The 12,903-nt window shown below is 39.8% G+C and overlaps 2 protein-coding genes across 2 annotated transcripts; one reads left to right on the forward strand and one right to left on the reverse strand.

The window, feature by feature from the left end:
- Positions 1-56: 56 nt before the first annotated feature.
- Positions 57-6,714, reverse strand: Zw10 (Zeste-white 10 kinetochore protein). Its single transcript, XM_089836404.1, has 9 exons — positions 6,447-6,714; positions 6,128-6,327; positions 5,872-6,046; positions 3,307-4,040; positions 2,038-2,204; positions 1,767-1,942; positions 1,469-1,711; positions 901-1,172; positions 57-386 (listed from the first exon to the last, which is right to left on the reverse strand). Exons 1-9 carry the CDS (start codon positions 6,499-6,501, stop codon positions 135-137), a joined length of 2,274 nt encoding a protein of 757 aa, XP_089692530.1. The 5' UTR covers positions 6,502-6,714; the 3' UTR covers positions 57-134.
- Positions 6,715-7,386: 672 nt separating this feature from the next.
- On the forward strand, positions 7,387-12,644 carry Hakai (E3 ubiquitin-protein ligase Hakai). Its single transcript, XM_089835863.1, has 6 exons — positions 7,387-7,525; positions 7,914-8,147; positions 9,648-9,844; positions 10,511-10,572; positions 10,645-10,771; positions 10,830-12,644. Exons 1-6 carry the CDS (start codon positions 7,387-7,389, stop codon positions 11,949-11,951), a joined length of 1,881 nt encoding a protein of 626 aa, XP_089691989.1. The 3' UTR covers positions 11,952-12,644.
- Positions 12,645-12,903: the final 259 nt, after the last annotated feature.

A 12,903-nucleotide genomic window follows, 5' to 3' on the forward strand; every position in this document is an offset into this window, starting at 1 on the left:
TATATTTTGAAGTTTGTAGCTGCCCAAGGAAATTAATGAAGAGACATAACAACCACTTTATTAACCATTAGTTTTACTTTACTTGTGTTAAGTGTTATAAAATTTGGGCAAAGTATATATATGGTTGGCATATATTAATTTGTTAAACTAACAATTTTATGTAATGCCGCGGATCTTCGTTCAGTATTTTGGAACAACGCGCGAATAAGTTGTTTCACTTCCTCGGGTGTAAAAACCATTGCTAATGGCCCTGCTCCTTCAGCCCATCTCTCAACAATATCCCGAAGACTCGAAACTATTAACCATTTTAGTTCTTGAAACTTGGTCCACTTTGAGACATATTTTTGGCAAAGACTCAAATCGGATATAGTCTCATATTTTTTAACCTGCAAATTTTGGAAACTTGATACATTGCCAAATTTCAAACATTCTAAAGCATTCAAATTCCGACTCCCGGAGTCCCAGGGTTCTGCTGCTAACACCAATTTTACATTAACAAAGACAGGAACCACGTGGCCGGAGCTAAAACTAGCCTGCAAGTCAACTCCACCCCTCATCTATGGGAGCGCCATCTAGTGGCCACAATTTAAACTAAACCACAGCCGAGACCTGCTGCTAACACCAATTTTACATTAACAAAGACAGGAACCACGTGGCCGGAGCTAAAACTAGCCTTTGCAAGTCAACTCCGCCCCTCATCTATGGGAGCGCCATCTAGTGGCCACAATTTAAACTAAACCACAGCCGAGACCTGCTGCTAACACCAATTTTACATTAACAAAGACAGGAACCACGTGGGCGGAGCTAAAATTAGCCTGCAGGTCAACTCCGCCCTTCATCTATGGGAGCGCCATCTAGTGGCCACAACTAAACCACAGCCGAGACCTGCAACCACTTTACCTGAAATAGAGGAGGCATATCCGACAACAATATTTCAAACAGAGTTCCCAGATGTTCGGTAATTTTTTCCGTTATATCTTCCTGTGATGTAACTTGGAAGATCATTTCTTCGATAACTGAGTTACACAGTGTTCCCATTGCTTTTAAATACACGTCAGGTGGTAAAACATCGATCCAAAGCTGCCTTAAAGATGTTAACTGATGGAGACACTGATGAAGTGCTCTTTTACCCTTTGGTAAGAAATCAGCTATCGTAGTTAAGTTGCGAAAAACTATTTGGGGAAAAATAAATTCAACAGAATGAATTATTGATTTTTTCTGGAAAGCAAATGTCAGCTCCTTTGGGGCCCCTATCTTGCTGGCAAATCTTCTACACACCAATCATACCGTTGCCAAAGGCAGGATCCTATCAGAAATCGTTAATGTCGAGGGCGGAGCTTAAACTAGCCTTTCTTAAGCTTGGGGGACAGTTAACTCCACCCCCACATCTATGGGAGCGCCATCTAGTGGCATTTATTTTAACTAAACCATAACCGAGATTCGCTTTATAAAAAGTTGCAATTATCACCTGAACCATCTTGTAAAAACTCCATAAGTTGTTGCTTTTGCCGTTTCATTTGAGCCAAAAGCGCCGCGGCTCCAATAGACTTAAGTCTATCAGAAAGGTCAACAAAGGATATCACCAGTTCATTTCCAATGTTTAATTGCGCATCGGCACTAGTTTGAACTTTGAGTTCACTTTGAGACTGCCATGTTGCTGACAACATAAGGAGTTCATGGGCCAAATACATGCAGTTATTGTGGTGAATTGCTAAAAAAAAACCACGTAAAATAATGCTAAAGAAAAGGAAAATGAATGTAGTTACCAGTTTGCTGCGGAAACATGGCTATATTATGTTGATGGTATATAGGCACTATGTCACAAAACAATTCGCAAATATATCTAGCAGCAAAGTAAAGACGTGGGGCAGCTAATGCTTTACAGCATGATGCTTGAATTGACAGCTCTTTTAATTGTTTGAGCAATTCTTCAATGAACGAGCTACAAATGTTATAATTTACATACAGATGAAATTAGGACGCCTTCTACTACTTGTGTAAGTAGCATTGTAATGATATAATAAAACTATAATAAACCTTATAACACAATCAGGAAAATCATAAACTTCGCTTATTTTTTTGGCGCACAGAGCGGAACATTCGTCATCATCTAATTCTGACACCGATTCCGAGGCTTTAAGATGAACTCGTAATGTTTTATGTAGCTCTTTCTTCATTGTTTTCCTTGCTAGACTAAATATTTCCTAAAATTAAAATGTAATACGTTGTTAGGAATAGACATCACATGTGAAATGATATGTTTCCTTTGGAGTAAGATCAAGAATCTATAGAGGTGAAACAGGGAATTCTTTAATCCTGCAATGATACTGATAGGGAAAGGCCAATAGGGTGTGGTTTAAAATGGCTCCTCGGACCTCCCCTTTCCGCCAAAATGGCGGCGAACTTTTACAGAGTGGGAGGCTAGTAAGGAAATGCGCCTGATAGGAAAAGCAGGGGGGTCTAACCTATAGTAGGTACATTTTTATTATTTTGTGCCACAATGATACTGTTAGGGAAAGGCCAGTGGGGTGTGGCTTAAGATGGCTCGATCCTCTCCTTTCCGCCAAAATGGCGGCAAATTTTGCAGAGTGGGAGGCTAGTGGGGAAATGTGCCTCATTGGCTATATAGGGGCTGACGTTTAGTAGGGACATTTTTATTATTTTGTGCCACAATGATATTGTTAGGGAAAGGCCAGTGGGGTGTGGCTTAAGATGGCTCCCCTCCTTTCCGCCAAAATGGCGGCAAATTTTGCAGAGTGGGAGGCTAGTGGGGAAATGTGCCTCATTGGCTATATAGGGGGCTGACGTTTAGTAGGGACATTTTTATTATTTTGTGCCACAATGATATTGTTAGGGAAAGGCCCGTGGGGTGTGGCATAAGATGGCTCCTCCCCTTTCCATCAAAAATGGCGGCGAACTTTGCAGAGTGGGGGAGTACGTCTGACTGGCTAAGCAGGGTTCTGACGTTTAGTAGGGACATTTTTATTATTTTGTCCAGCAATGATACTGATAGGGAAAGGCCAATGGGGTGTGGCTTAAATTGACTCCTCCCCTCTCCGCCAAAATGGCGCCGAACTTTACAGAGTGGGAGGCGTGGGGAAATGTGCCTGATTGGCTTAACAGGGTTCTGACGTTTAGTAGGGACATTTTTATTATTTTGTCCAGCAATGATACTGAGTGGGGTGTGGCTTAAGATGGCTCCTCCCCATTCCGCCAAAATGGCGGCAAACTTTTACATATTAGAAGACTAGTGAGGAAATGCGCCTAATTGTCTAAGCAGAGGTCTGACGTTTAGTAGGAACATACCTGACACATTTTGTTTGAAATAATGCTGTTGAAATTTTGAGCATGCCCAAAAACATTCGCATCATCATCCAAAAATTCAATATCAACCAGCTGATTTTGTAAATTCGTTGCGCATTCGGCGATGGTGGTGTAAGCTTCACTCCTTAAACGTTGCGTGGATTCAAGGAGACCCTCGCTTATCAAAGCTTCGCAAAAATCATTGGAAAGACACTTTCCGAAAATGCGAGCAAACGGAACTTCATTTTGAAACAATGGAGTGGAAACCACGATGTTTAAAAAGTTCTCATTCATAAAATCAAAAAGTTCACTCAGATTCTTAAAAACTTCTTCTGGATCTGTTCTGGAACGATTATTTTCCGATACTTGAATTTCCAAATAAACATTTTCTTTTGAGGTATTTAACGAGACGGATTTGGAAAGTATCGGTTTCACTAAATAATTTAGGAAGTTGGTCCCGAAGCTTTTTAAACGTTGCTCTATAAGGTTCAGTTTAGCGAGAGTTTTCAAAAAAGAAATGGCTTTTGCTTTGCTGTCATCGTGTGCACCGAAAATTGATAGCTTATAAACACCAGTGTCATTGTCACAATTCCATAGAAACATTCTGGACCACATGGATCCCAATTCGTATTTTAGACGCTCATTTTTTACTGTACATTCAGCGTTTATTGCGCTTATAATGTCAAGACTCTCAGTGAAACAATATTTCAATGATTTGACATTTTGAAGGCATTTTTCTGCAAAAATTTAAAAATAGGGTACTCTAAATTTTACTGCACGACATATAAAAGCTGTGATTTCTGTGACTCCTCCCCTTTGCGCCAAAATGGCGACGAAATTTACAGTGGTAGGTTAGTGCAGGAATACTCCTGATTGGCTAAAATGTGATTCTAGGTTCATATGGGCAGAGTTCACAGGGGAGTGGTTTAACATGACTCCGCCCCTTTTAGTCAAAATGGCGGCGAAATTTACAGTGGTAGGTTAGTGCAGGAATACTCCTGATTGGCTAAAATGTGGTTCTGGGTTCTTATAGAAAGAGGCCATAGGGGAGTGGTTTAAGATGACTCCGCCCCTTTTAGTCAAAATGGCGACGAACTTCACAAAGTGGAAGGGAAATTTTCTTGATTGGCTCAACAGGGGCCTGATGTCAAAACTAGTACCACTGGTTTTGGGTTCTCATAGAGAGGCCATAGGGGAGTGGTTTAAGATGACTCCGCCTATTTTAGTCAAAATGGCGGCGAACTTCACAGAGTGGAAGTTTAATAGGGGAATTCTCCTGATTGACTAAACAGGGGCCTGGTGTAAAAACATCACAATTGTTTCTGTGTTCTTATAGAAAGAGGCCATATAGGCGTGGTTTAAGATGACTCCTCCCTTTTTAGGCAAAATGGCGGAGAACTTTACAGAGTGGAAGTTTAATGTGGGAATCCTCCTGATTGACTAAACAGGGGCCTGATGTCAAAACATGCACCAGTGGTTCTGGGTTCTTATAGAAAGAGGCCATGGAGGAGTGGTTTAAGATGACTCCGCCCCTTTTAGTCAAAATGACGGAAAACTTTACAGAGTGGATGTTTCTCCTGATTGACTAAACAGGGGCCTGATGTAAAAACCAGCACCAGTGGTTCTGAGATCTTATAGAAAGAAGCCATAGGGGAGTGGTTTAAGATGACTTCGCCCCTTTTAGTCAAAATGGTGGCGAACTTTACAGAGTGGAAGTTTAATGGGGGAATCCTCCTGATTGACTAAACAGGGGCCTGATGTCAAAACATGCACCAGTGGTTCTGGGTTCTTATAGAAAGAGGCCATGGAGGAGTGGTTTAAGATGACTCCGCCCCTTTTAGTCAAAATGACGGAAAACTTTACAGAGTGGACGTTTCTCCTGATTGGCTAAACAGGGGCCTGATGTCAAAACTAGCACCATTGATTCTGGGTTCTTATAGAAAGAGGCCATAGGGGAGTGGTTTAAAATGACTCCGCCCCTTTTGGTCAAAATGGCGCCGAACTTTACAGAGTGGATGTTTCTCCTGATTGACTAAACAGGGGCCTGATGTAAAAACCAGCACCAGTGATTCTGGGTTCTTATAGAAAGGGGCCATAGGGGAGTGGTTTAAGATGACTCCCCCTCTTTTAGTCAAAATGGCGGCGAACTTCTCAGATTGAAAGTTTAACGGGGGAATTCTCCTGTTTGACTAAACAGGGGCCTGATGTAAAAACCAGCACCAGTGGTTCTGGGTTCTCATAGAAAGGGGCCATAGGGGAGTGGTTTAAGATGGCTCCTCCCCTTTTAGTCAAAATGGCGGTGAACTTTACACATGGGAAGTTTAATGGAGGAATTCTCCTGATTGGCAAAACAAGGGCCTGATGTCAAAACCAGCACCAGTGTTTCTGGGTTCTTATAGAAAGAGGTCATAGGGGAGTGGTTTAAGATGACTCCTCCCTTTTTAGCAAAATGGCGGTGAACTTTATACATGGGAATTCTCCTGATTGACTAAACAGGGGCCTGATGTTTAATAGGGGAGATTTCCACCCCTTTGCCCACACAACTACTAGATCATAAAATATAATTACCAATTATCATGGCAGCTTCGTAGAAATTACCCTTTTTCAAATGAACATCAAATTCACAGAATGAATTATTCGTTTCCACGAGTACTTTCAGAATATCTGACAAAACTGTTGCTTTTTGAAGTTCTTGGCCAACTTTGTCACTTTGATTTACAACCGCCAGCAATTGGGGTTTCAGCTGCAACAAAATTTAAGTTTGACCAATGTCATATCTGTGAAGATTCATTCACGCATTTTTTTAGTGCTTTGTTGCACATACATTTTGAATGTCATTCTTTATGAAATCACTTTCAACAGAAAGCTTTTCCAATTCCTTGGAATGCTCTTCAACACCGGAAACAACCGCGTGAATTTCACTGCTGATGTTCGAAACAGATTTTGAAACTTCATATTTTATTTCTTCAATTCTACGGCAACTTTCTATAAACTGGCTTTGCAAATTGTTTTTTTCCAGTGAGGCTGAAAATTGAAATCAACATTGGATTAATTTGTCTAAATTATCTGAATGCACTTTCTTTTCTATCTATTTCAATTTTAACATAATTTTACGACCCTTTTAAACCGCAATTTTCGCTTACCAGTTGCAGCGAGCACCTCTGAAACCAAACTAGGAGATGTCATTTCTACACTCATTGCACCTTTTTGACCAAATTTTATATCGTTCCAAAAATTACATAAAACAATAAATCTAATCCTAATTTAATATTAATAATCTGTTATAAAAGTTAAATAGAAATTACAATCAAAGAGGGTGCAATACAGTTAAAATATTAATAACACAAAAACGGTTTTTATTGCCGCCAGATTGCCAGAAAGACGGAATAGCAACCAGACGTTTTTTGAAAATGGTCCCATTAACGGCCCACTCAATCACGCATCTGCTCTCAAAATAAAAAGGGGGCAAATTTTAAAGTGAAGCTCCCCGTGCCTAACTTAACATAAATTAGATAAGGCAATACCGTTTTAGGGTTAATATTTTGATAAGGGTTTCTATTTGAGTCAAATTAGGATATTATCTCAATGTCCTGTATCTCTCGCAGAGAGTCCTGCACGGGCCGGCCCGAGCCGGACTTCCCAAAGTTTATCGGGCCGGGCCGGGTCGGGTCTGGATTTTCAAATTTTGTAAATTAAGGGACCTGGCCGGGCTTTTCAAATTTTGTAAATTAAGGGGCCGGGCTGGGCTTTTCAAATTTTGTAAATTAAGGGGCCGGGCCGGGCTTTTCAAATTTTGTATATTAAGGGGCCGGGCAGGGCTTATGTTCATTTTTCAAAATTCGGGCCGGGCCGTACTTGTTCTCCTTTAATCCAGAATCCAAATTAAAGATAATTTAAATGAGTATAAGCTTCTAAGAACAAATGTGACGTTGTGACAAACAAATATCAAAAGAAATGAATAATACACGAATAAAGCAAAGATGAATTCAGTTTATTGATGTTATGTCAAAACTTATGGAGACACAAATATATAAAATTACAACTGATCTAGGTGTAACGGGCCGGGCCTGTTCAATTCATGCAATGTGTCGGGCGGAGCCGGGTCGGGCCGGAAAACCAACTATACACTCGGACCCGAGCCGGGTTTTGGACTTTTTCGAAATGCTAAATACCGGGCCGGGGCCTGAAAAACTCGACCCGTGCAAAACTCTGACACCGATAGGTGCACGCGGCAAAAAAACAAGTTCAAAAGCCACGGGCCCGAGGAAAGCCTCTCGGCTAATCCCACTTGGCCCAGATATCTCTAATAAAACAAAAAAAAAAAAAAAGTTCAAAAGCCGACTAGCAGACGATATTAGACGTTAAGAAAATTTTAGATAAAAATGGCTGAAACAAGGTAGAGTCGGATTACCGAAATTTTGGATGTTAATGGTGAGCTCAAATTATAATTTAACAGTTATAATTTAATTACGGTAAATGTCAATAATTATTTCGTTTGTTGAACTTTGTTTATTCCTAACGATAAAATAACCTAAATTCTATTTATTATTATTTAGACCTAAGCCGACTGGTGTTTTTGTTTTCAAATTTTTTGCTACCATTATTCTTAGAAAATCAAGAATCTGCAATTTCCAAAAATTCGAAACTTTATTCTGGAAAAAGTATAACCGCCAAACTGAAGGGGAAAGGAAGAGGGCGTGGGAGGGCAAGGGGCCGAGGTCGCAAAGCTGCTCCGAGGAAGTCTGTGGCTGCGGCAATTCTAGAAGAAGAGGAAGAAGAAGGAGTGACAGAAGGACAAGCTGAAGAGATTGATTTGGGAATCGGTTTATCCTCCGAAAAAACATGTAAAAACATTAGTCATATCAGCGATATGGCTTTAAGCAAACTAGGCTTTGCCATTAATTGGCAATTGACAGTTGGTGTTTGAAATAGAGAGTTTAAGAAATTGACTGAAAAAATGTTATGTTTACATTTGAATGGTATAGTGCGAGAAAAAATAACATGTGCACATCAATTTAAAATTTATATTTAGGCTTAAATTTAAACTAAACGGAAAATTTCAGTTAACATAACATTATACATTAAAAGAATGGCCTTTTTCTAAATATAAAAGGAAATATATTAAAATAAAAATAAATGATCTCTTATTATAAAATAATTATCATTTAGTTAGTCTTAAAAACGAGGACTACTCTACCATCCGCCATTGGTTTAGTGGCGTCTGCTAAATCGAACCTCTTACACGCGTGATCGAGTTGGCTATGACCTCCCTATCTTACCAGGATACCAAATAATACACTTTCTCTGGTTCAAAACAAGTTTATTAGTTGCTTGGACCAGATTTCAAATTCAAGAAGTGTGGGTTACTGGTCTGTGGGACCAGTTTATTAATTGAAAATCTGTAGGAAAACTAAGGGCGTACAAGTCCCAGGACCAGTTTATTATTTGTATACTAGTGAGGCCCCTGAGGCCCCTGAGGCCTGATTCCAAGAACTAGTTCAAAAATATTCCTATTTCCCAGACTGTACCTTACCCCTACCTCTGTCAGCCTGTGACTCTGTGAGAATTCAACCAATCCCTTATGGATATGTGGATCGAGTTAGCAGACGCCACTAAACCAATGTCGGATGACGAAGCAGTAGTCCTTGACTGTTTTTAAGACTAATTAAATGCTAACTATTTTGTAATAAGAGATCATTTATTCTTTAATTTTTCCTTTTATATTTAGAAAAAGGCCGTTCTTTTAAGGTAGAATGTTATGTTAGCTGAAGTTTTTCTTTTAAAGTATAGCACGATTTCTTTGGTGCCCTTAGCATGTTAGCTAGGCTTCTACACGTCAATTTTACCTTCATAATCACAACTCATCCATGAGCATGGAGCTAAAACTAGCACCTTAGCATTTGGTGCAACCGGAAAGCAGTCTTTAACGTGTGGCAGCAAAGCTGTGCTTTGAATTTTCATACCATTCAGTAACTCTACCTCTGAAATGTTTGCTTTCTTGTTAAAAAAAACTGGTGAAAGTTCTTCATTGTTAAATGCGCAATAGCCCCTTCCAAAAAGTTTTGAAAAAATGTTCTTAGTCTGAGTCAGTTCAGTTCTTCCTACAAACAGGAAGTAGTTTCCCCGCATAGCCTAGTTCACAACCTAGATATGACGTTTTTTAGCTCCAAGTGCGCATGCGCGAAGAACTTAAACAACAAGGTGCACAAGGCAGTCAAACTTTTTGGAAGGGGCTATTACTTCCGTTCGTGCCCTTAAAAGTTGACAAGTCTAGTTTGCAAGCTGCAGCATTTTACAAATAGTCCAATCAATTAAACTCACGTGTTTATAATTTTAAACCACAGTTGATATCGATGATGATATATCAAAACTTGAAACACCGACATTTACCACACTGGAAAGAGGTCCACCAGAACCATTACATCAAAATAAAAAATTAAAATGGGGTCATAAAGTTAATTTAATCGGTGAAAAAGTGGTTAATCCCATGATTCATTGCTGCGAAAAATGTTCTTTTCCTATTCTGATTTATGGACGAATGGTATTCATTTTAGTATTTGCGAAAGTTTCTAAATTATGCTCCAACAGTTTGCTAATACATACTAAGACCTAGTCAGATCGGAACTAATCGAAGCACTTAAAGGGTCTGCAAAGAAGGCATCAATTATGGGTGGGTAAAAATTATTTGAAATACGTCACAGACATCACGTGATGCCAAGATACAAAGGCTCCTCATAGAGTAGAACTGGACATCTAGTCCTTGTTTTTCGCGAGATTGCAGCGCCAATTCCATGAAGTGGTAGTTTTTGAAATAAAACAAACTTTGAACCACGCCCCTCCTTAGTCACGTGCCTCTGACGTATTTCAAATAATTTTTACCCACCCGCCGATGCCTTCTTTACAGTCCCTTTAATGAACACTTAAACAGTAATAAAGTTAACACTCGGTCCTTACCATAACTAAGCCTTGGTGTGACGAACAACATTGTCGTTTGCCGGGTTAATATAATTTAACTTGAATTTGCGATCTACATAATAGTTTTTGAACATACGGGTTTCATATGACTGCATCTCTATATACATGTTTAACATGGGAAGTTCAAGTTATCTATTGGCAGACTTATGGATCATAAGTTATGGAATTATGATTTCTGTAATAAGAATTATCTCTTTTTTTTTTCGACAAATACTTTAATGTTTTTAAATAGATTCCATGTAAACATGTATTTTGTTTGGAATGCGCCAAAAAATGTGGGAAAACATGCCCAAGGTACAACTCTCTAATTGAAAAACTTTGGGTTTTATAAAGGCTTCAGTAAAAACAAATCTTTGTCTCGTATAGATGCAAAGATAAAGTTACGAGAGTTGAACAGAGTGCATTAGGAACAGTTTTTACATGTACATTTGGAGGGGCTAGGCATTCTGTTGGGGGATGTAAACGTACCTATTTGAGTCAAAGAGATTTACAGGTATATTTACTTAGTTCTTTCATAACTATAAAGAAAATTAAAACTTAATTATCTTCAGGCGCATATAAACCATCGCCATTTGCGACAAGCCGTTTCTACCAGCGCTGCCGCCACCACAACAACGACCGCAACCCCTTCTTTACCCCATCAAATAAGTCCAGGCAGTGCAACAACACACATCGTTAACATAAGAGACCCGAGAAATCACTTGGTCCACGCTTCCGAAGCTCTAGTTTCGCAAACAGTTGCTCAGGCTTCGCATACACCCCCTCCTCATTTACAACAAGGACATACTCCCCCGGCTTCTCACCCTATGAGTCACATGCACCATCTTCCGGATTATAGGGACATTCAAACGGGCGGGGTTTTAGTCGTCAATCAAGATCAGAGACCGACGGCAATGTTACCTCCTCAGCATCACCCTTTACCCATGCCACCTCAAATGGTGCCGGTTAGCTCGGGAGGCGCTCCTTTAATAGCGCAAACTCCTCCGTCACAGCAAAGAACTGCTCACAATTACCCTCCTCATCCTTCTCCAAATCAACCCGGTCACCCTCCACCTGGACATCCACAAACGGGACACCCTCCTCCGGGACATCCCCAGTACCCGAGCCCGATTCCCGTTGTTAGTACTAGATCCAATTTGATTACTGTACCAATTCAAGATGATAGTTCATCGAGCCCTCATTTAGGCGTTCACCCATATAAGGCGCATTCTCCGCAGTCCCATCAAAGCCAACCACCTCCTTCTCAACAAGGACAGATGCAACCCCAACAGGGACAACACCCTTACCAACAACCCCCGCCATCTCATCATTATTCCCAACCAGCTCCCCAGTATTCCCAACCTCCCCCGCCCATGGGTCAACAGAGTTTTAGCCAGCCTCCTCACCTACCTCCACCTCCCATAGTTCACAGCCCGGGACCAATGTTCTCCGGACCACCACACCATCCACCTCCACCTCCCAATTATAACCCGTCTCAGATAAGACCTCATCAACTACCCAGGCCACCCATGCAACAACGGTTTCCGCAAAATTCGTACGATGAACCGCATTATGTGTCAAATTGGGGTGGACAAGGCCCTCCGAGACCTCCACCGGCGCATGGAAACATGCCACCAAGAGGTTTACCTCATGGACCAGGAGGGGAAGGTTTTAGACCACCTTATTATTCTTAATGTTATGTGTAATTACATGTAAAGATGTTAGGATTACATACATTGACTTTTTTAATTGAACTAAATGATATAGAAAAAAACATGAACAATATTTTTCATTATTTTGGAAGTTTTATGGTTTTGTAATGAATTCAAAATGGCTCCTGACTCATGAAAATTTATGTATTCGCCACCTCATAATTTGACTCTTTGTGTTTGGGTGGGTGACTTTGAAATCGAAAAAACAATGTAAAGAATTGGGTATTGGTCTCGAAAGTTATTCATGGTGGAGATTGTACATCTGTAATTTGAAAGACTAGTTCATAATGTGAAATATAAGTTTCTAATTCACATAAAACAAAACATCAAACAAAAACTATTTACTAAGCACATTTACTGTTCATAATCACTAATAGCAAATTAAGTATTATCAGGTTGCTTCTTCTTAGTAATTAAACTCCTTATTTAGATCATCATATGATGAGTTTAAGAATTGCTACTGTCCCCGATCGAAAAGGCTTAATTTTAGTTTACACTGTGAATACTTCAAATTGCTTAATTGCTTTTATATTTTATAACCCTAATTAATGAATCACCGAGTACTCGAAATTGTAAATTTGTTTCCAACAACAATTTATGATTATTACTACCGATGTTTTTTGTTACGAATTAAGATAAAGTCTAAACCAATAAAACCCGTCTATTCTATTGTCATTCTTACATTATTGAATACATATTTATAAATAGTAATTTGATCTCCGAAACACGATCGAGTGATGAAGACGTGACGTAGTTAAACGGCTCAAAGAGACTTGTGGGTGTTTCTAGGTGATTTCTTTGGTTTCAAACACAAGTTCGGCTGGCTTCTGAAGTTTAGAGGTATCAATGAAGTAGTTTTCTCTAAACCATGCAATGTCGGCAGTTGGCTTAACCGTTTTATGTCTAATACCATGTTCCATAAGTATGACACTTC

The sequence above is a fragment of the Phalangium opilio genome, unplaced genomic scaffold, assembly GCF_054372755.1.
Source record: "Phalangium opilio isolate 3A_F unplaced genomic scaffold, DU_Popi_V2 ptg000042l_1, whole genome shotgun sequence".
Classification (NCBI taxonomy): domain Eukaryota; kingdom Metazoa; phylum Arthropoda; class Arachnida; order Opiliones; family Phalangiidae; genus Phalangium; species Phalangium opilio.

Bases quoted from the DNA above. Each gene is read 5' to 3' on its own strand.
- Zw10 (XM_089836404.1), bottom strand. From the start codon at position 6,501: ATGAGTGTAGAAATGACATCTCCTAGTTTGGTTTCAGAGGTGCTCGCT. The intron at 2,205-3,306 runs GTATGTTCCTAC...TTTTAATTTTAG, and splicing joins TTTCAAACAAAATGTGTCAG to GAAATATTTAGTCTAGCAAG. The intron at 1,712-1,766 runs GTAACTACATTC...GTTTTTTTTTAG, and splicing joins CATGTTTCCGCAGCAAACTG to CAATTCACCACAATAACTGC.
- Hakai (XM_089835863.1), top strand. From the start codon at position 7,387: ATGTGTCGGGCGGAGCCGGGTCGGGCCGGAAAACCAACTATACACTCG. The intron at 10,573-10,644 runs GTACAACTCTCT...TGTCTCGTATAG, and splicing joins TGTGGGAAAACATGCCCAAG to ATGCAAAGATAAAGTTACGA. The intron at 10,772-10,829 runs GTATATTTACTT...AATTATCTTCAG, and splicing joins TGAGTCAAAGAGATTTACAG to GCGCATATAAACCATCGCCA.